The sequence below is a fragment of the Lutjanus erythropterus genome, chromosome 24, assembly GCF_056507025.1.
Source record: "Lutjanus erythropterus isolate fLutEry1 chromosome 24, fLutEry1.hap2, whole genome shotgun sequence".
Lineage (NCBI taxonomy): Eukaryota > Metazoa > Chordata > Actinopteri > Lutjaniformes > Lutjanidae > Lutjanus > Lutjanus erythropterus.
Window position 1 is genome coordinate 15,617,461 of NC_139340.1, and position 23,583 is coordinate 15,641,043.

At 42.4% G+C, this 23,583-nt stretch overlaps 1 protein-coding gene across 13 annotated transcripts in view; it reads right to left on the reverse strand.

Moving 5' to 3' along the window:
• LOC146304846 (muscleblind-like protein 2a) overlaps positions 1 to 23,583 on the reverse strand; it is a 71,199-nt gene that overhangs the window by 42,012 nt on the left and 5,604 nt on the right. For 12 of the 13 annotated variants that reach the window (XM_084714016.1, XM_084714011.1, XM_084714022.1 and 9 more), the window contains exon 2: positions 13,611 to 14,519. In XM_084714016.1, coding sequence (XP_084570142.1) covers positions 13,611 to 13,784 — 174 coding nt within the window. In that variant the 5' untranslated portion in view covers positions 13,785 to 14,519. Of the gene's footprint in view, positions 1 to 13,610; positions 14,520 to 22,457; positions 22,762 to 23,583 lie in introns of those variants that run through there. The other variant, XM_084714010.1, reaches the window with a different exon arrangement.

The following is a 23,583-nucleotide window of genomic DNA, read 5'->3' on the forward strand; positions in this document are numbered from 1 at the left end:
TCCATATGTAGGAAAACATGTATGTTTTGGGACAAAATCAGGATTTTAATAGTTTTGTTCCAGTGAAAACTAAAATTTTGATGCAAAATTTACCAAACCCTACTTGCAAAGTGCTTCCCATGCAAGTAGTCCTGCTGCGTCTCTAAACTGGTGGCGTGCCAGCCGCCATCTACAGCAGGTAATACACAGACTATGGATAAGTACCTCATACAACCCCACTTCAAATAAACCAGACTATCCCTTTAAGTGCTAGTTTTGAGATGGCGCTCCCCATTCAGCTCCGCAGACAGCACAGGAAGAGTTTTTCTAAGAAATTATGGCAGGCTCTGCTTTCGCCGCGCAGTCCATCACCGCCACTCGTCAAGCCTGAATAGGCTGTGAGTCAGAACGAGAACACTTCTAGGAAAAGGAATGAGTTCACACTGGGCACACTCCATTGTCACTTCAACATGCTTTTTTAGAAGGCAGGCCCACGCCAGTCACTGTCAGCGCAGTTTATTCTCCACACTTTATTAGCACAGAATCATTTTGATACTAACATACCAACATATAGGCTCAGACACATGGGATTAGAGTGTCATGCTAGGCCTGTTTGACACAGACCAATAGTCATTAAGACAAAAAAAAAAGTGGAGGGAACCCATTCTGGTGTAGGGCCCCTAAAGATTGCATTTCTGTTGCCTCATTAGACGGAGCCAATTAAGAAGATCTCTGTCTCATTATAAAAGCTGGCCCCTGGGAGACAGCTGGGCCTGTCTGTCTTAACTGTTTGTAGCTCCCTAGGTGTGTGTGTGTACGTGTGTGATGGGGGTGTCTGGGTGGGAGTAGTGGAGCATCTTGGCGCTATGTCTTTGTAAGTTTGTCCATTTTATAATCAGAGGAGAATTAAAAGAAGCCTGGGGGAGCAGTCAACACATTTACTGAGCAACGATTAATTTCTGTGTTTAATAAGGGCCACAGTGCCATATGCTTCACTATACTGGCAATACAAGCGACATACTGTGGAGTAGTGGTAGGTATCTGTGGCCTTTCCAGGAAAAATAAAAGAAGCTGCAGATTTTTTATGCATGATATACATTAAATATAATCACAAAAGGCTGAACAAAGGAGACAAATAAAAGCTACTCTCAGTAGGAATTGGATCACGACAACCTGAGTCTGTCTCTGATGAGTGATGATGAAACTAAGCATCAATAATTAATGAGCCTGATACTAAAGGTCAAGCACGCAGCAAGCCTCCTGCTCGACTCGCCATAGATCTGCCTTCAGCTTTTACTGCAGAGGTGCTCGCAAACAGCATCGACTACTGCAGCAGTAAGGGAGTTTGAGTCCAGCTGGCTTTGAAATCACCAAATGTGAGGATGGCATTGATTCTGCAGCGCTGATTTAAGTTGCTGTGGGGTTTTTTTTTTGTGCAGAGAGAAAGGAAAAAATGCAGAGAATCTAGTACTTTATCAGCAGCACTGTGGGCAGCAGAGAGAGATGGAAAAAAAAAGAGGATGACTCAGAGGTAGTGGGTGGAATGAGACCAGGTGAGACACTGGTACAGCAGATGGGCAGATTTTCAGAGCTCAGTCTCTCCATCATGTTGCAGGCGGCTCGCTGGGTGACGAACACCTACTATTCAATCTGACATGAGCAACAGTAGTGCCATACATTTTCTCTTTTATAGAGGAGATGTAATGGAGTTCAAGCTCTAGTGCACCAGGCAGAGAGGTGCAGAGAGTAGGCAGATCGCCCTACATATGTACGGCCTATAGAACTGCTGTAGGGTCCCTGAGGTATACACTGAAAGCCTCAATACAAAGGGCTGATATTCTCTAAAGAAATGAAGGTTTTGACTTGAATGACATGATGTTATTTGATATTATCATCATGGTTAGTAGTATGGGAGAATTAATACATACTTCTGAATATAAATCTCATGCCTAATGGTTGGTTTAATAATGTGAAATGCTGCTCTTTTTCCTCTTTCTGATGTCTGGAATATTCTCGCTTGATATTTCAGACACAAAAACTGCCTTCACATGTACCACTACCCAACTATTCTCAGTTGTCTCTCTGTTTTATTTTTAGTTTGGCTGCCCACATTAAAGGGCAAAACTGTTCACCGAAATTCTGCAGCTAGAGGACGGGATTTTCTACCAAGTTTTTAATTTGGTAGCGCTGCATTTTAACTTGCTTTCTGTGATATCGCAATATTCTGAGAATTACCCGTGCCTACGGTTGGCTTCGTCCACTTCTGCAGCCAGACCCAGAGGGAGGCGGCGAAATGTGGGGATCACAGCGGACGCTCTCTCTCACACACACTGACACACAGATGTGGGTCAGCGCAGTGGCCCAATTAAAATGCCAACATGGACCCTACTGTATCAGCCTCTCCGATCAACAGCAGCACAGTGGAACGCTGTAAGTCGGTAGTAACATCAATAACCTTTAGGGAAATAAATTTACACAAACTGATGACACTACCATGAAAATGTTACATCACAAGACAGAAAATTAAAAGTAAAATAGTAATATCATGACAGACAAGTCTAAATTTAGACGTGTTGATATGATCAAGATATAACCTGACCAAGACTAATAAGAAATAAAAAATATGGAACGTGAGAGTGAAAGCTTTAGAAAGAAATATAAGAACTACAGGTAATTTATCTAACATAACTTTCTACACAACTTAATGCATCTATTAGAAGCCCTGTTGAGTTGCATTTACAGGTCATGAAATACTTTTCATTTTCACAATGAAGGCTCAAATGCAGTGAAAGCGATAACTGACACACCTCAGCTGATGCTACTATAGTGCACTGCAGGCATCAGATTTGGAAACACCACAGAAGCAGCAGGACTTTAGGAAAAGCTTCCTATTTCTTCCTATTTATTTTTTTTTATTTTTATTACTAATAATAACCTACATTGTTAATAAAATATTATCCTCTGGGGGGAAAAATCCTCACATTTTTTCAGGTCAGTCTACATAATAATATGGTACTTTATGTGGTTTGGTCTTTTGTATCAAAATGTATGAAACTGATTGAAATGAAAATCATGATTTTTACAATGCAGCACACTGAGGAGACGCTCACAGAGGAGACGACCGTATGCAACACAGATCTGTGTCACGGTTAGCAGAGACTCCAGTCTGCAGTGTAGTTCACACTTCACTGATAAACCACAGAATTGTACAGTAAAATTAAAATTCATGACACTTCAATAAATATTCGCACACTTCTTCTCACTGTGCTGAGTCTGCATAACACTTCTTTTTTTTTTTTTAAATCAACTGATTGTTTTAATAATGCCTGGTTTTAGGTGGTGCTGCAGCGCCATCAGGACCCACTTCTCATGTCCATGCCTTTTATTTTACTCCTTTTAGCTCTTCAAACAGGTACTGCAGATGCAAAAAAAAAAGATCACTCCATAATCGAAACAAGGTTGGAGTAGGGGTGTCAAGGCAGTTTGGCACGCTTCGTTACAGTTTTGGTGTGTGTACAGACAATTAATATCCACCTGTGATTGGCCAAAGTCTCCGTCACAGGCTAGATTTTCTAAAGCCTGATAACAGAGCGAAGTCCAGTTGCAATGGTGGTTTAAATGCAAACAAAACGGTAATGGTATCAAAATTTTCCAGTGAGACCTTCACTCTACAGGACTGACTGACTAGCTGGACCTGGGTCACGAGACTTCCTCCTCCCTCCCTCTTATCTCGTCCTATCTTTGAAACTTTTTTTTTTCAGACCAGCTAGGCCGGGGCTGTGGGGTGAAATCACACGGATCAAATGAAATTTGGCATGGTTTGCACTGGGAAGACAGCGAGTGTGCGTGCATGCGTCTGCGTACGAGGAGGCCTGTATAAGGAGCGGTAGCGGCGGGGGTCTCCTAGGGGCTCATCAAAGCATGCCGCGGCCAGTGCAGCCCCCGCGTTAAGCTCAAGTCAGTGCCTCATTGTGTCTGTGTGAATGACCCTGGGGGAACACCAGCTCCCGCTGTGCCGCATGCATTCCCCTCCACATGTTTGCTCTGCCCAGGGTGTGGCCCAGTTCGAGAGGATTACGCTGAGGAATGCAGCCGAGCCCATCTTTTAAAACAAGAGAGGAGAGGGGGGCTGAGGCCACGGGCATAAAGTTCATGTTCACTGAAGCTTCCTAAAGATCCAAAAAAAAATGCAAATGCAATAAGCCCAGAGGGAGGAAGTTACAGTTAAGTCAGAGGAATCCCTAAACTTAAAAAAGCTGTCTTCTGTAACTGTTAGTGTTTAAGTTTCGCTGTCTGGTTTCTGTCTGGACTGGTAACTATGGAGTAACAGATTCATTTAAGGTTGCAGGCACTTTCCTTCTGAATTTTAATGGCAATCTTTGATAATTGCTTTAAAAATGTTGCTCTGGCTCCCTGCCTGACCAGACCTGTCACTTACTCCTGCCTTCATTTCTTTATTCCAATTACAGGCCTGAAATTAAGTCATTTCTAGGGCAGGGCCACTTTGGCTTTTGAAATTGACAAATTTATTGAGGCATCGTGGTCAAAATGTAGACAAAAACCAATCAGCCACCGTCAGTATTCAATACAAACACACATTATTACATTGTAAACTATTAATCAAACTAATAACTAACCGCAGTGATTGTTATCAGTTGGTGTTTCTGTAGTGGTGACAAAATGTTAAAAAAAAATACGTGATATGGGCAGTTTACATTAAAGTTAAGCTCCCTGCACTCTCCAGGGAAAATATTACACCATATTTATATATATATATTGTAAATTATATAAATAGTAATTAAGAGTAAATAGCAAATAAAAGGGGACCGAGACCGGACCCTTGTGGTACATCCGTATTAATGCTAAGGGAACTACTGGAGACTTCTAATGCCAAATAAAACAACTATTTTAAGTTCACAGAAATATCAAATTTAACTTAAGGGTTAAGGATGATATTTTTATTCTATTTTAATTTCTGCTAACTTGTCAATAATCATAACCATTCATCCCAATGAATTCAATAAGGTTGTTGATTTATCTGTCAATTATTTTCTTTCTCTTTTAGTAATTAAAATCCTCAATCCTGTCAGTAGAAAAATATGTATGTTCATGTGCTCCACTTATTTAGACCTATTTTTCAAGTCCTTCCTGTGATGAATATTTTTTACTATTGATCAGTCTGTCCATCATTTTGTTCACAGCCCAAATATATTCATTTAACTGCCATAAAAAGAAAATATTCATGTTTAACAAGTTGAAAATACATGAAACAGTGAATCTCCAGATGAAGAGCGCAGGCAGGACAGTTTTAAGTGAGGAAATCTGCTATTTACTTTTAAGAGCACAACAGACAGTTCAAAACAGGGCATGCCAAACTGGCTGTGTGAGTAGAGGGGGCATTACGGCCACCCTCCAGGGCATCCACAGCACTATCCTGCCCTGCTATTACACCTTTCCTTCTCGCCACGTTCCCTCGCTTCTTTATTTACCGGTTTCAGCCGTCCCACGCCCCCGAAAACCACTCATGCTCTTTTGAAGCAGAGTCCGGATTAAGATGTTCTTACCAAAGCGAGGGAAACCAGGGCACCTCGCCCCCGGGGGGACTGCGGCGAGAGTCTGACACAAATGAGAAAACACTCCACACACCTGAAAGTAGCTGCTATTGTTTCTCCTGCTCCGCCACCACTTTCTTTTTGAAAACCGCAGCTTGACGAAACACGATAGTGCCAGGATGGACCAGACTACCCCCCCCCCACCACACCCACCCACCTCCCAGACTATTGAGGCTCAGTCAGGCGTGGAGATCACCTGGTAAAATCTGACTGGAACAAAAGAAAATCTTAACGGACACTCTTATCAGGCATCTGATCTGCTGTGTAAAGTGTCTTAAAACACTCTCTTATATGTATGTGTTTGGACAAATAGCTATATAATGACAATGTCCCCATGAGCTGCTTATTTTTAGCGCTTTATTTAAAATCTGCCTACGTGTTATGTCATATTTGTGCAATGACAAGCAGTCCAGAACATAAATTGAGACAAACGCTGTGGACATGGACAGTCTTTTACTGCAGAGGGAGGAAATACAACCCAGTCAGCACAGTCAGAGACAGCACTAAAGAGAAACAACTGGAAAAGCAGAGAAATAAGCATCAACAAAAGGCTACTGTCAGAGCCACAGCCAACGTGACATCATCACATGACTTGAGTGATTGCATTTACTCCATTAACGTAGGTATTCTCGCTCATTTCCCCCCCTCGTCCCCGCCACCATGAGCCCATGTCATGGTTTCCATGGTCAAAGTGCAACAAGTATCAACGAGCTTAAAGGAAATGACTTCAACCGCGACACATCATTTGAGACACTGCTGGAGGTGCAACGCTGCCGTTATTGATTATCTATCACCTTCTGCAGTGAGTGATGTTAAAGCGGCGAGGAAGGAGTGTTCGACCCAAATACAAATGATATTTCAATCTCTCTCAGTGGAGCAGATTTAGACTTTCAGGGTCCTGTTTGCTTCATTTGACTTACCAGGGTTTCTGCAGGTTAACTTAACTTTAAGACTTTTTAAGACTTTTGTGGATCTAATATAAGACATATTAGCTGCAAAAAAGACATTAGGGTTTATTAGTCGAATGTTGGTTTCATTTTGTTGTTATTACAGCGTGATCAATGCATTTTTTGGGGAAAAAAAACTTGAATAAGCTTGAATAATGTTCAGCTCATCATCAAGCCTCTGCAGAAGCCTGACAAGAGCCTGATCATTTGAATCAGGTGTGTTGGAACAGGGAAATATCTAAAACATGCAGGACAGGGGTCCCTGAGGACCAGGGCTGGGCACCACTGCTTTAAGGGTACTTGGTAATGCAACTAGTATCATATTTTTTTTTTAAATTACACCCAACCCCACTTTTCATGTTTAAATGATCTATTTGAATGAGGGTCATCTAATGTTTCCACACTGTTTAAACATCTACAGTCGACATTTAAATGCCACATTGTGCCGCGCAGCCACCAATCCTGTCTGCACATGTTCGGTTTGCATGCAGTTTTCCTAATCCAGAAGATAACACAGAGACCAACCTCAAAGGTATGGGAAAGTCAACATACCAACACTGCTGATTCGGACTATTCTGGATTCAAAGATAAGAGCTGAACTGTGACGGGCGCCAAAGCCGTGTTATAAATCTAACGTGTATGAACGAAAAACTGTTGACATATCTCAACATTTCCCACTGCTACTCATGTCGCTGAGGTCACCACAGTCAAATTTTCATGTCATATCTCAATGGAAATGAATGATACCTGGTAAGCTATATCACGCCTACCAACCAAATGTGAATACAGCTGTAGCTGGACAGAGATGAAGCGGCTTGTGCTATTCTGAGAGATGACAAATGTAGCATAGAGAGAGTATTTCTAAAGCCCACAGTGTAGAGCAGGAGGACAAAAAATAATCCCCTAGACATTACACTATAGAAATGCTGAGAGCAGCGTAGTGGAGTCGGGACGCTGCGAGCTTTATGATTGAGAAAGCAGCAGCAGACCAAGCAGGAATGATTCCCTATCGTCGTTCCTCCCATGCAAAGCACTAACAGAAAATGCAAAAGCATTTTTATTTTGGCCGCTGTTGTCCTCCCAGGTCGCTCCTCCACTCCAGATGAAAGAAACTTGTGTAAGTGGCTGCCGTTCGGCTGCTCCCAAACCCACACTGCACCCGTCCCTATCACTCCAGCCTGGTCTGCTGACTTCACTGCCTGATCAGAAATCTGAAAGGACTGGTTGTTCTCGTCAAGAAGGATGGATGCATACGCTGGGGCAATGACTTATTAAATAATTGTGCTTCCGAATGCAATTTAAACCCAGCAAAAATATATATATTTTCTCCATTTCATGCCACTTTACTTCTTGCCACAAGCAATGGTGGCAACCTTTCTGACTAGTCCCACTGCACTGTGTTTAAAATTAATAACACTTTGCAGAAAATGATTGCCAGAAGTTTGACAGAGACACCAATAACTAACTTAGTGTCATCTAAAAGAAGTTTTTGAGAATGCTGTGCAGGCCAAATACCCAGTAAATGCTTAAATACAGCTAAACCCACTAAAATTGTCAGCTGACCCTTTTTGTCATTGCTGATAAACCACTTTGCCTTTCTGTTTTTCTCTCTGCGTGTTCAGCCCTCAGTACTTTCGTAGCTTCTGACTGAATCTCTGTGGTTTTAAGATTCCTCTTTCCCTCTCTTCTTCTTTTCTCTGTTTATGATCACATTAAACCTGAATAACTTTGGGTTTTAGACTGACAAAGACATTTAAAGCTATCACCTTGGATTTTGAAAAACTGAGATGGACATTTTTCAGTATTTAATGACATTTTATAGATGCTGCAGCCCTAGATTAAACATGACAATTAACTTTAGTCCTTCTTGTGATTTGAAAATAAATAAAAGCTTTTAGGTAAGAAAATAACAGAGGTCTCTTAATGTGAAGCATCTGTAAGAAATAAAATATTTATCTGCCGTTTTACAGCACATCATGTGATGTTTCCATCACTGCCGATCAGAGCCGGAGTCAATAAATACCTCTGACTACAGCATTCAGTCATTTGAGCCGGGAATGAAGGCAGATTGTACCCTTTCCCACTGAAGACAAAAGCCAGATGTTAGTGGGTGTTAGTGGGTTTTTTGTCCAGACAAAAAGGGGCCAAAAAAGTGATTTTGTGGCTCTGCTTGGCACAGCATGTATGCAAATTATTCTAAAACTTTTTGAACTCTGGATCACAATTTGAGTGACATCAAAATACATCTACAACAAACTTTGGTGGAAAGACAATAAAACTAATTCTTTTATTTTGGGCTGCCAAATTTGTGATTTGGTTAAAGGGGAGTTGAACAGAGGAGGCATTGTCATCGCTGGAGTGTTTTTACCAACTGAGTCTGAAAACAACAACCGGAACAGTCAAATTCTCAACTGAGTTGGCATGCTTGCCTACCGCTGCCTGACAAGTGCAACAACAGAGTTACACCTCCTACTCTACTCCTCTGCTGAGGCGTACCTTTCACGTGTTTATGAAAAGGACCCTTCTGATCATTGGCCAAGTCACGCCTGGCAGCACACCACCCTGGCATGATAACCCTATCAGATGAGAAGACCCAGGAAGACGATACGGGCGTAATGGGGTGGAAATCAGCCTGCCGTGGAGCGAAACACATTTCCTAATGCATAATAAAGCATTCATTCTCTTAGCTGTCACGAGGAAAGAGGGGGCGAGTCGGAGTTAAAAGTACAGAGAAATCCTGTATTCTCGTTCTGTCACTGGGTTGTATGGTGAGAGTGAGAGTGAGGGAGAAAGAGTGGCTGCAATTAGAGACAGATCTGTCTTAACGTTTATCAATTTAGCTGCCCTAGAATTTTACCTAATGAGCTTTCCCAGAACAGCCAAAATGATAGCACCAAAATTCCTACATTAACAATATTATAAAGAGTGGTGAAGTCACACTCATGAGAGTAGATGTAACAAATATTCTTGTGTTGTTAGGATTCTTGTATGACGCACAGGATATTAAAACAATAACGAGCCATGCACAATATCTACAAAAGGCTCTATATCCTTAACCCATCCAGTACTGGCCACTTGCATCAAAGCAGGTTGCTAAATTAGGTGCCTAAATTAGGGCTATGGAGAACTACGCAACATGTATGGGTGGGTGATATGGATAAATATACCATGATTTTTTTTTTCCAGGCTTTCTTATAATATTTTTTTTCTGCTGTCTGACTGTTCTGCAAGTTACTGGACAGCACAACCAAACTAATTCCCTACAGACCTGCAAGGCAACAAAAGTAAGAAGAATAACAGACCAAAAAGGCCACGCAGTTTTGAAAAGTCTGAACATTCAGCAAGAATTCTGACATGGTTCAGGCTCTTGACTGGCTTCGGTGCTTATTTTTTCAGGTGGTTAAAAAGATCTGTACAGCTGCAATGATCAGTTGAATAAGCAACTTTTTTGATAATCAATTCAATCAAAATAATTTTGAGTCAGTTTTTTAAGAAAATATGTCCAAATTCTCTGACGTCAGCTTCTCAGATGTGACATTTGAGGACTTAGTCTTGGTCTTTGGAGCAACATTTTTCACCATTTTCTGACATTTTATGGGCCAAATAACTCACAGATAAATCAAGAAAATGTCTTTGTAACATTTGTTTTGGAAATAACTGATGTTATTTTTTTCTTTTTTTGAAGGGACAAACAACTCCAGGTTTGCCAAATAAAAACAGGGAGGAGAAGAAATCCAAGGCACAGCCTACTGTTTGTTTTTATTGGTGTGTCTCTTGGGAAAGCATGAAAAGGACTTGCAAATAGTTTGGTGTGAGATTTAGCTGAGAAAACAACTCTGGATGTCTAAATGAGACACAGAACTGCAGCTGATAAAATGTGCATTGTAGCACATCACTCTTTGTGAAGGCAGATCATGGAGACGTTCACTATGAAATTTTGTCATATCGCACCTGGCGACTTCTCGGTTTCAAGGAAGCGTGGTGCCTGCCACCAGACAACACAGCCCCCAAACAAGGACCCGATGAAAGTGTCCATGCAATACTTCAAGTCTCAACACTAGATGGATGGATCCTGTGTTTCAACAGATGATGCTGACAACAGCTGTGAAGTTGCCATGGTGATGCTCTGGAGGCTAGCAAACACCTCCTCCTTTTCCAATCCCTCACAGGAGTGTCAGAGCACCTTCTGTCAGACGAGGAAGACGACCCCTTTAGTCACTGAGGTCAAGTATCCTTTGCAGAGATGCATGGAGTTTGATGAAAAGAGTGGAGCAGACCTACAGTCTGCATCACCAGTAATGACAGGAGGATTGATAGAGAGGCTTTTGAGTGTAATGATGAGAGAGAATCCCTCATAGTGAGACATTCATGCTATCTGAGAACAGGGGTTAGAGGATAAGTGACCCCAAGTTCTTCCAGGCTTGACAGCTGCCTCTGAGAGGAACCTTAAGTGCGTGCTGCATGCATAGGCTTTACAGATACAGATGATGCATGTCAGTTGATTGCTTCAAAGCCACTGTTTGTAGAGGAAAACGTCAGCGAGGACAGTCTAAATGAAAGCTGGCACTAGTATGAGGCTGAGTGCTGCGGTCATTTAGTTTCCTCAGTCAGGGATGACTGGCTGGAGTTTTCAGGAACAGCAAAATCATGTCATGTGCAGAGGATCCGTGTCAGGCCTTCCCTCGCGTGGTGCAACAACAAATCGATCCCGATCGGCTGTCAGCTGTTTGCTCATTAAACCATAACGGCATGACAGCTCGCAGAATCTGGCAGCCAGGGAAGGAATGTCACTCAATGACTGACTGCAAGCTATAACTCAGACAGGCTTACCATGAGCCAAGTCTTAACCAAGAAAACAGCTGATAGCACCATAAAGGCAGCTTGTTTTCATAGTGTCAAATAAATAATGGACACAAGCAACTTGTAATGACGAGGGCTTTTACACCCTACGAAAATCTTGATGGATTTCAAGCATGAAAAATGTCAAAGTGTGGAAAGCTTTCCACGCTTTCCAGGAGACAAAATGTTCCCTGCAAAGTACCGTTTTCAGACACAGAAAAATGTAATGCATCAGAATTAAGATCCACTCTTCATGATGTGAATCTACTCCATCTCTTGTCACCGACCTTGTACACAACCTTGAAAAATGTGACATGCACTCTCTCCGCACACTGCATTGCTGTATACGTAAAAAATGCAGCCACACCACAGCTACAGTTCACACTTCCAAAAAAGACAAACTCCTCATAGTTCCAGCGTTCTGCTCTAGTTTCTTTGGCTATTTATCATTGTCACAGCTGTTTTCTTTTTGTTTTTTTTTTCAGCACACAGCTTAAAATATTGGGTTACTCTGAGATGCAGTCATCTTATTTGCAGCATGTGGAGGCTTGTGTGAAGAGACCTTGTTGTAACTGGGGAGACTTTCAAAGGGCCTGGTGTTAAAATAATTTAATACTATGAAAAAGCAATAATAAGTGTATTGAACGTAACAAATATAACAGTGACGTAACGTCTGATGAGAGGGATAAACGAACTACAGGCTTTTGTTAAAGGAATAAATACTTCAACATGGCTTGAAGGCCGCTGGTGGATTTTAATATAATACAAACTAAATGTACTTGACAATAACAATTCTATCCAATTAAAACTAAGATTCAGAGGCAATTTCAGTCATTTTTCAAGCAAAAAGGTCGAATATTTGCTTGTTCTTTTTGGACTGTTTGATGTACAAAAGAAGCAATTTATTTCAAGGAGTCACTTCGGGCTCTGGGAAATTCTGATGAGGAATTTTCAGAATTTTTCAACAATTTATAGACCAAATGATTCACCAATTACTCGTCATTAGTTGCAGCCCAATTTTTAAGTTGAACGACACGCTACATCTTTTAAAATCTTCATCCTGGGTCGATAATTTGGAGGAAAATCTGTAAGGTGGGGTTTCCTCTCCTCCACCACGAAGACTAATGCCTCTGACTCATTGCTAAAATTGAAGCTGAAACTTAATGGCCGCCTTTTCTTGTCCATTATAGCAAACTAGCAGTTAATTATCTGTTGGCTGTGCGGTCTATAAAATGTCAGAAAAAGGAGAAAGGTTTTGATAGCTGTTTTTCACAGCCCCTGGCGACATCCTCTAATGTCTTGGTTTCTCCGAAGCCCAAAGATATTCAATTTACCGTCAAAGAATATAATAAAGAAACCAGAAAATATTCACATTTAAGAAGCTGGAATCAGAGAATTTTGACCTTTTCTTTTCTTAAAAATGACTCAAACCAATTAATCGATGAAGCCTCTGCTTTCAATTAGACAAAAAAATTCTGTACCTATACTTATTTTTGGTTCTGTGTGAACCAAACATTACAAAAGAGCTCTGGCTGTTTATGTTGTTTGTTGCTTGTGTGTGACAGCTGACATGCACCCAGGAATAGAAGCCCTGGAATGACTTCTGGCGATCAGATGTTGGCTCACAAGTATAAATGATGGACAGGGCATGGTAACATTAGAAGAACTTACCGTATAAAAGAAACCAAACACACACGCACACACGCTCACACACACACACACCTGTGGTGACAGTGAACATGACAACAGACCTCTGTGGCCTTTAGCTTCATAGGTCAGGCTCGTCTGTTAACTGCAGCGCAGCATGGAGACCTGACACACATGCTAATTTGAGCAGACAACCTACACCCACCGACCATTAGGGACCACAAATCTGTAACATTTCACGTCAGACGCTATACTGGTGCTGCAGGGATGTAATCCAGTTATTCGTATTTGCTTTACATCGCTTGACAGTGCCATGAGGTTGTGTGAAGAGAAATAAATTAATGTTTAGAATAAACCATGATGATTTCTGCAGTGTTGCATGTATGCATTGCAAGGGGTTTAAGTTTGCAAAATGTTACTTTTAATTATTGTTTATAATATAATTTGGAATGTCTTTCCTTTATATTACATGCAAATACAGCATTGAAGTTAAATAATGTATAGAATAAAAGTAGAGTATACAATAAAATTCATGGAGTCCCATCAAAACACTTTTAAATTTGAAAGTAAAAGTAAAAGTCCTTACCTTTAACGAGTCAAAACAGGCGATCACCCTCCCATTCTCCACCTGGCAGCTTTTAGGTGGATGGGCAAATTTGCATTCCTCGTCACTGCGTGAACAAGTCCCTCTCTGAAACTGCCGGCACACTTCCAGGGTCAGCCATTTTGTGTCCCGTATCGAAGTAATGTTTAGAGCCATGTCGGCTGTGCTGGCTGAGGAGCTGTGGTGGAGTGGAGCCACTTGGTTTGAGGAGGAGACTATCCTCTGAGGAGTTGTTTCAGAGTGTTCCAGTAAAAAAAAAAAAAAAAAATAGAAAACGCACAACGACTAAAACCGATGGAACATGCAGCTATAAATGATCTGCTTCAGGTCAGTGGATGAGGTTTGTCCTTACGGACAGGAAAGTAGAGGTAATGGACTGGCAAAGTCTCTGTGACCGGAGCATGGGACTGGGCTGCTGTTGTGGAGTTTGTCAGTCAAACAGCTAATTTTTCATCAATCAGTGAGTCTCAGGTGCGGACCTCTGACAAGGCAGAGGGGGCATGCTCGGAGACAAGCTCTACTTGTTGTACCAATGTCCCCAAAATGTCCTTTGTACTGTGTGAGTGATGATATCTGTGCAAAGGGGGAGGGGGGGTTTGGGAGCTATTTTGAGGTGCGATTGGCACAGTTTCGGACAACACAAAGTTTCTGTTGTTTAAAAGTCTTCGGTACCTACTCTATCTGAGCTTTGGCACCTTGGCCAGCAGTGCCGCAGCCCCACCTCTTCACTTGAGGTTTCTTCACACTGAGCACAGGTGAGGACAAACCAGAAAGTCAGGGGTTTTTTTGCCCCGTCACTACTGCAGAGGGAAAAATCTCGAAGCTCTTCAGAAACGCCCAGGATCTTCAAGTAGGGACGTCGTCTCTCACAAGGCACTTTCTGTCAGTGATCTGAAATGGTAGGCAGAAAGAGAAACACACAAAGCAATCAGAGTGAGGTTATTTTCAGAGTGAGAAAGTGGTTTGCTAAATATGATGGGCAACTATTTATCTAATAGGCTTCAGCGGGTGTTAACAGTGTTTGTGTATGCGTGTCAATCTGAATTTGTGTGCATACAGCCCCAGAGGAGCGCTCGCTCTAAAGGGTACGGGGCTGATGAACCAGAGAAAAGGCAGTTGTGAGGTTATTCAGAAGCCACTTGAGTTTAAGTCCCTCAATCACAGCTGTGCGCCGTTGTACAGGGTGACTACAAGCCCACTGGCTCTCCAACATATTGCATACAAAGCGGTGAAAGGCGAAAGCCTCTGTGCTATGAGACAGTGGACATCGAGTCAGAGCGGAGATAGAAAAAAAAAAAGCCCCAGGGTCCAACCCGCCCAGTAGAGCCATGCACGGCGGGACGGTACAGCCAATAGAAAACCGCGCAGCGCAGCACTATTCCGGGCAGCCGTCCAGCAGCCACAGAGGGACCGAGACAGATGCATATGCCAGTGCCAGACACGATTATGACGCTGCCCGGCGTCCTGCAATATTCACTGGTCTCCCACCGTCCAAATTAGATACCGGCTCATTGACAGCAGCCTGTCAATTTACATTCATGGGGACAATGTGTGTGTATGTGTACATCCTCCCTGTCTCCGCCTGTAAAGACACCGGCCTCTGTGTCTGTTTGTTGTCTAAGGGACAATTGATGGAGCAACAATCTGAGGAAGTGACCTTTAGCTCGAGCGTACGAAATCCATTACTAAGCTACTGCGCAGGGAGCTCTTTTCTTGGCACATCTGGAAATGTTTTTCTGTTAACTGGGGGGTGGGGAACGGGGGCTGAGGACACCAGACTGAAGGAGGAGAAGGAGAAGGGTTGTTAAAACCCACAACTCTGGTTAAAAGATTCCCCCCTTTACTATTCTTAACATATAAACTCATCCACGGGAGAAATGACGGAAAAGGAGCGAACACCAAGATAACACTACATACTGTGAGAACAATATCTTAAAACACCTCTGAAGGTGTGTGACAAGCTCCACTTGGTCTTAATAAAGGCAGGCTGAGACTTGTACTCAAACCACCTATGCTACTGTTAGAGGAAGAAGAAATCCCTTCAGAAATTCCCTCAACCCTGAGACAGTTGTCATACAGTTGTATAGTCCTCCAGGTCTGGTCAGATTTGGGTTAGCTGGTGTCACCATACCAGAATTTTAAATATTAAAACACGATTTCTTTCGGTACCACAGCAAAAAGAAAAAAAAAAAGTAAATGGCACACAAAATAGATTCTTTTTCACTGAACACACAATTTGGTTATTTTGTATTTTGACAGATATTGTCATTGTGATAAGATAACAGTTAGTGGGAATAATCCTTTTTGCATCAAATGTTAATTTTCAGCGGATTAAAAAAAATAAAATCACAATGATGAAACATTTGTCGGGGTCTGCACCAAACACACATGTTTTCTTACATCTGGAGAACAAGATTTGTAGGTCGGACCATCTTTGCATGAATTACAGCACTTGACACACTATTACAAATTACAGCTTCTTCGATTGGGGTATTGCATTTGGCCATATTGGAATTCTGATAATATTTCTATTAATTGTGCAGGAAAATAAAGACTAAACTAAAATTAGATCTTAAAAAGCACTTAGATCTTTTCTCTTTTTATAGCTTTGGTACTTTTTTTATACTTGAATGTTAATAATGTATTGTTTAGAATCATATCATCATATATTGAAAGAGTATTGTAATATCAATACTTCTGACAACATTAGGTTTGGTGTTTTTGTTGATGATTAGAGCCAAATACCAAGTTTCTTCTTGCTCTGTCAGTTGGACTTGGTCTCTAATTGGAGACTTTAATGATTTCTGTTTGTAGTTTTGTTTGAAGTCTGAAATATCAAAGGGAGAAACGACCATAAAGATAAGACTATATATCCAAAATGATAAATAGTTTACAAGGAAGAACCTCTTCCAGACTGCGCCTGGTTTTTCTTTACTGGTCACAAAGACAGGTAGATTTTTCTTAGACAATCAGCGGCAGAAAGATGCTCTCCCTCGATATCTCCCACCAACACTACACTCTTCCAAGCGTACAAATCCAGACCATTGTTTGGCTAATCATATTGTCCCACTTTAGTGCTGATCATGTGAAATGAGATGAGAAGCTTCCTCGCCCGATCGTACTGACGCCCGGGCTCCACTCTCTCTCTGAGGCAGGATTTAATTTCACACCGTCTCCCCAGGGAGGGAGCCAATCGCTGCAGAAGAGAAAGTCAGGTAAGAATCATGTCAGATCTGACCTTTAACAATTAATCCCTTCTTATTTTTAGAAGCCATAAGAAGTCTGTGATCAAGCTAACCTACTTTGTCAGAGTGTGTGTGAAGGGACGTTGGCGCCGTTTCTCTGTGAGATGACTTGGCCTCAAGTGATGGAGCAAGTTGTGCTAAAATGATTAGGGAACACAGCCATCAGTCTTTTTTATTTTAAGTTTTTTTTCTGGAAAAAGCAGAGGTTTACGACACTGAAAGCTTTCATAGAAGCGAGCAGGCCGACAGTGTGTATAAAGGTTGGCTGGGGTCATCTGGAAAACTCACAGGAGGCTCAACAGGCAACAATGTTTGTCACGAAAGCTATTCAAAACATATGGTAAGGAGAACCGAAGATCAAAAAGACCCTCATGTGGGCGATGGCACGATAAAAATCATGCAGGAACACGACCACATGTCTGTTCCCAAACTGTATAGACGACTGTATGTTTGTGCAATCTGCCGGGGGACTTTAACTGCTGCTCAAGCAACTGTTTGTTTGTCATTAGTGCAAAAGCTGCACTGACACTTGGCTTGAATCAACAGACCTTTTTCACAGCAGCCAAATTAATATGAAATAGGAGGGTGATCACAGGTGTTGCTATTTAAGGTCCCATTCCATTTAGTGTAGCAGAGCTGTTCCAGTGAGCCAACTTGCACAACAGCAGCACTCTGACTCTGTTTAACCTGAATGGAGCAAAACCTTAATTAGTATCACTGGTGATAAATCTGTGCAAATTCCTGTGTTGTGTGCTGCCAGTTTTCTCAACCTGCCAAGACGTCGAGCTCGTTTTTCATCAGAAACAATGTCTTGGGGAAAGTTGATAACACGTGTCACAGTTAAGCACAGCTGTGTTAAATTGTTAAGTTCTTTTTCTGTGTTGTTTTTATCTTACTTTGCATTTTGGCCACCAAAAATGTACTCTGGCCACCAGATTTAGGGGCTTGGTATTACATGTATCCCTGTTATACTCTTGAAACATACCAAAGCCATCCTAGGGAAAAAAAAAAACTATTACCTCTGTCATATAACAACACCCCAGCTTAGGAGCATGAGAAACTCAAACACACAGTGGAAGAAAAATCCTTTGCAGTAATGACTGCTTTGGAAAACTCCAGCTGAGGTTGGAGAGGCAGCGCATGCAGTTTTGGTTTAGTCTGGTTTGACGTGTCCTTGGCCAGCGTGCCTCTGGCTTGGCTTAGGCTAGCTTAGCTGATTCTGCTAGTGCATTACAGCCACAGTACATGCTGCAGCCTGGCTTAGTTTACGCTGAGCTTAGCGGTCGCGCTTCAAGTACAATGCTCTTGATATAGAGGTAGGGAAAGACAGATGGTCAGCAGGTAGGAGAGGACCATATAGCACCCAATGTTTTGACCTCAGAGATAAGTCCTCCTGTGCACCTTCATGAGTGAACAAAGGTCTGTTTCTGCAGTTTTGAGTCTTTCCAGGCACAAAAATGTGACGAAATAGAGCCTGAGTCAGACACTAGTCTAAAATAAGGTTACTGTGATGAAATGCATGCCATAATTTTTATACAAGACACCCTGGATGTTAATATGTTCACTTCAACAGCTTTATGTCCTTTTTGTTTTCAGCTATACAGGGCCACATTTCCAATAAAACCTAAAGAGCCAAATCCTGCACATCACTGTATATCCTGTTTATCTTTAGTTCCAGCATTCCTGCAAGAAGGCTTTGTCCCCTCTGTGTCCTCAGTACAAACAGTGACCTGATAAAAGCAGGGCAGAGATGTGAAGAAAAGCACCACAGTACTAGACTTTATGGATTACTGACGCTTACTACGGCCAGCTGGCAGGGGCATTATCTTGGTCAGTCTGCTTAATTGAATGAGAGTCAGCGGGACTGGCGCGTCTCGAGTGAAAGTCATTGGCTTGACCTCTGAATACCACGTATGTAACCCATTAGTCTGGTATCTGTGCGCTCTGGCTGTGCGGCGCAGTTTATCTTAGCTGCTTGTATTTGTTCAGCAGAGACGATAAGCTACCTGGTTTCCATTGGTCGTAAGCCTTGTGACAACGTTTACTGTGGCATCAGCCAGGTGTTGCCAGCAAAATAAAGCAGAAATACAAATGACCAGCGAGAGACAAGCACACGAGCAGGGTACCTGAGTGGCTGCATTTCCATTTATTACCATTTTATGCTGGCAAACCACCGCTCTATGGTTATTTGCATGGCCAAGAGGAACAAGTGGTCAATGTTTTTCAAGGCTGTGGAGAGAGGGCCTCATTGTAGAGGGGAAATAGGAAAATGTTCAGTTTCCAGTGAGTAATGGAAAATGAGTGAGCCTTATAGTGCAGGTTTTATCAAAATGTCCTCTATCCTGAACAAACCTGACCCAGCTTTCAGTGTGACATCACCTTGCAGAATGTTCCTTTGCATCCTCCAGAGAGGATCAGAGCAGGGCTATACCCTGCAGCCTAATTCGTATTAATACTATAGACGATATGATGCTCGCGAAATTGTCTTTGGCATAAGCTACGGCTCCTCGTGTTCCATATCATCAAGTGCCATTAGCGATAAGGACGGGTGAGTGAGCTCAGCAGAGGCTATAACCAGGACTAAGCTACTGTTCGGAGGCGACACAAGAAGCGTTTCACAGAGTCAGCAGATAGGTGTGCCCCATATCATAATAGCCTTAGCTAAACCACAGTGACCCGAATGGCCCTGCTCATGATATGGGACCGGGCTTTTCTCTCCTGATCCTGATCAATGGGTCGTTTTCGTAACACAGAACGGATGATGCAACTCTTCTGTCACTGGGGAAGAGAGAGTGTTGGTATTTCGGATTGATATCAACCCCTGCACTCTGTAAATGGACTTGTTTACTGCTTAGCCACAGGACTCAAGCAACTCATCAGCTAATTACAGTACAGTTGGCAGCCAGAGGTGAATAGAGCTGTTCAGATAAACATGATGATTAAAAGGATACCCAAGCTTACTTAATCTAAAAGTCTGGGGTGATAATTGTGGAAGCACTTGCCATGATATACTGATGGTGAGGAGTGAGGAAGTGTGATATTTTTTAAAATGAAATATTAATATCACGTAAAAGTGAGTTGTTTCCCCCCAACCCCTTCTCCAAATTCAGGCAGGTTACCAAAACGCTGCAAGGACACTGAACCTTCAGGAGTGCAGGACAAGTGACAAAGAGCCCTCCCCTGTAAGTTGATCAGCTGTTTATAACTGTCAGTTGCCTGTTAATGTAAAGCTAACCCCTTTTCTCCAAAATAAAAGCCACTGCTGCAAAAATACACACCCTATAGTTGGAGTTAAGTGACTGCCTGCCAGACTCTGCTAACATATTCCTCAATCTAACCATTATAAACATCTACTCCCTCTAAAAGATTATTAATGATTTCTTACGACTCATGAACAGACACTCACTCATTTGGTGAGCATTCGTCATTAATTTAACTCTAATGAATGTGAAACGAGCAAACCAAAACAGATGTTGCCGGCCAGAATGGAAATTTCAGGAGATGTTGCTGTCAGAGAAGCCAGTATTTCAACTTAGCGTGTTTCCTTAATCTCTGATGAGATCTGTCATGGTCATTTTATGATTTAGTGCAGTGAATATATCACATATCTCTCCTCTATACATACTGTACGCTCTTAAATCAGTTACAGCTATGGTTACAGACTCTCTCTGCAATTCCTTACACTTGAATTGAGTGTAATTCATTTGCAAGAAAAGAGACAAAAGGCAGAACAGACCTTTTTCACAGCAGCCATTTTGACATGAAATACTAGGATAAACACAGGTGTTCCCATTGATACTGTCTAAGGTCCCTGTCAGAGGCTTTCCAGTCGGGTTTGGCGATATGATAAAGATTTTCCAACCGGCCCCCGTCGGTGCCTGGGTCGACAATTGCCGACAATAAATTTGCGCAGGTTCGTTTCAGCAGGAAGCGGTGAGTGTGAGCCAAGAGTTCACAAAATGAACTCAGAAAATGTCAACAAAACACCTTCTGGATCAAAGTTAGTCTCTTTTACTTTGATTCAGAGATTCAGTGAGGTTTAATTTCATTTAAACTTGACAGACAGAAACTAAATAAACTCACCAAAACCTTCTTAGTCAGTCTCTCCACTGTTAAAACAATCGCCAGCTGTGGTTTGGTCGAAATATATCCATAAATCTGAGTCATATGTGAAAATAGTCTGGCTCTACAGGCTGTTAACTTGGCTAACGCAGTCTAACATGGTCCTTTGGCTAAGTGGGTGTGTCATGGAGCAGCAGCTGTCACTCGTGCAGACCATTAAGTTACCCCCTAAAAAATCGCCCCCCCAAAAAAACAACCAGCAATCGCCAATAGTTGGTGTAAATCGTGATAATTTTGTTGCCGTGAATTGTTTTGGGCATGTTAACTGTGTAGTGAAACTCTGATAAAGTGACAGCCGTACCTACAACTGTTTTCATAAGTTCCTCTGACATTTTATAAACCTTGGAATCAAGGCTGGAATTACTAGGTTAGATTAAAACACTAGTACATTGAAATATTAAGTGAAACACATCAAATGAATGGAAATCTTAAGCCTTCAAATTACAGCACTTGACAACATGAGAGCTGAATGATTCAGCAAACTCACCCTCGTGTCACAGAGCAATCAGACTCCCTCTTTCATGCAGAAGATGTCTGAAAAACCTACCAACCACTAAATCCTTTTAATACCGACTCGAGGTGCAATTTGCGTGAGAGTCAATTCAGAGAAAAGGGGATTTCTGGCTGACAGGGTCTCGCAGTAAAGGACTCGGGTGCTTGTCTGAGACTTATCCCATTATTTTCTCAACAGGAAGGGCTGGACTGATGTTCCATTTTAGAGACACCCACTTCCCCCCTTGATCCGCGGCCAGACGTGTGACACCACCCTGGCCTTTTCCATGCAGGCGATGATGTCCATTGCTTGACCGCGCTGGGCCCTGGTGTCTAGCGCGCAGCTAAATCTAGATAGACAGCGGAAAGCTAGGGACACGTCAACCATGCCCCATCTAACTCGAAAGGTTAATTATGATGTGGGCCTTATTAGAACTGTGAAGTTCCAGCTGGCTATTTGTGTCCACGTACATAAAGAGCCTCAAAACGTCAGAGCCTTGTTATTTGGAAAATTTGCAAGAGTTACGAGGGAAAACTTTACAAGAGCTGCACAAAGCGAGCAGTGACAGGGCAGATGCCACACAACACGACAAGTTTTTCTCTAGAGAGTGAAAAATATGGAGCCCATGTGGCAAAAAAAAGGCTCCTGACATTTGCACGGAGGGAAGGAGCAAGTCAACTGCTGTGATAATAATGCCTCACCCTCAGGAGTCAGAAAGAGAAAGTCCATTACAGTGCTGGAAACTGCAGTAAGGGTAGTTACTGCGTGGCTCCTGTGCATTTATCCCACACTCTCTTCCCCTTTCTTCCCTCATTTTCCAGCCTCACACTCTTTCTCTTGCACAGATAAAACATTCCCTCGCCTCCCTCCCCACCCAGACTGGTATGCAGCAGCACACTGCAGCAAAACTCCAGAAAAAAAATCTTTAAAAAAGAGGAGAAGCCAGCCAATATGACGGTTCTTTCCCACCTCGTTTCACCGCTGGGTCCCGTCGCTCTGCTGTCTGTCTGCTGTCCCGAACACACAGGAGGCGAGCCGGTGCTTCTGTGACACGCAGCTTACAGTACAGCTCTCCCTGCAGCCTCAGCGACTGGAGTTAATGACCATGTGAACTGTTGTCATTCCTCGCGAGCTGCCGAGTGCTGCAGCCGGAGGTCCATGCCTAGACAGGGATTTTCTCTCGATGTCTCTCTCTCTCTCTGAGCCGCGGCGGAGCAAGCGAGCGAGGCAGGCAGGCAGGCAGGCAGGAAGCAGAAGAGTGTCTACTCCAACTATCTGGCTCAAACACTTCCAGCCAACCCCCCACCCCCACCCCCCCCAACACCGCACACACACACACCCCCTAAAGCCAGCCCCTTCCTGCCCACCAGCCTGTGGCAAGGCCCTGCCCCTTAACAGCTCCAGCCAATGGACGGACGGCTTCTCTGAATCACAGCTTTCTGTGCCTCTGGATTGGAAGAGAGCAGACTAAAGTGATGGGGCGAAAACTGTGCTTACAGTAACAACCTCTGAATGCTGATCTTGAAAGGTATTTCCCCAATTTCATGCCCTGCTCAACTAGCTATTACATTACAAATTCTTCGTCCATCCTTCTCCTGGTGATTACATTTAGATTCTAATCAGCACCACCTGAACTGTTTTCTAACAGAGAAGAAGAAGCTCACAGATATTAAGACTTTTTTCTCATACAACAGAGCACACAACAGGGATGAATTAACCATGATAAAACGCCAGACAGTAGTACCATTTCAACTTGTAATTATCTCAGTCAGTCTCCGTCTAAACTGAAAACATCGAGAGGTTTTCAGTGTAAAACCTCATCAGCACTCTGGGAACATCTTCAGCACATTTTAAAGGTCAAGTGTAGAGCTGCAACGATTAGTCAGTTAGTTGTCTTCTATTTTGAAAATCAATAATCACTTTGATTTTTTTGAGAAAAACTGTCTACATTTTTCTTCTCAAAAGTGAATATTTTCTGGTTTCTTTAGTTCTAAAAATTAAATATATTTGGTTTGTGGACAAAACAAGACATTTGACATTTTTCACCATTTTCTGGGCATTTTATGGACCGAAGAACTAATCAACTGATCAAGAA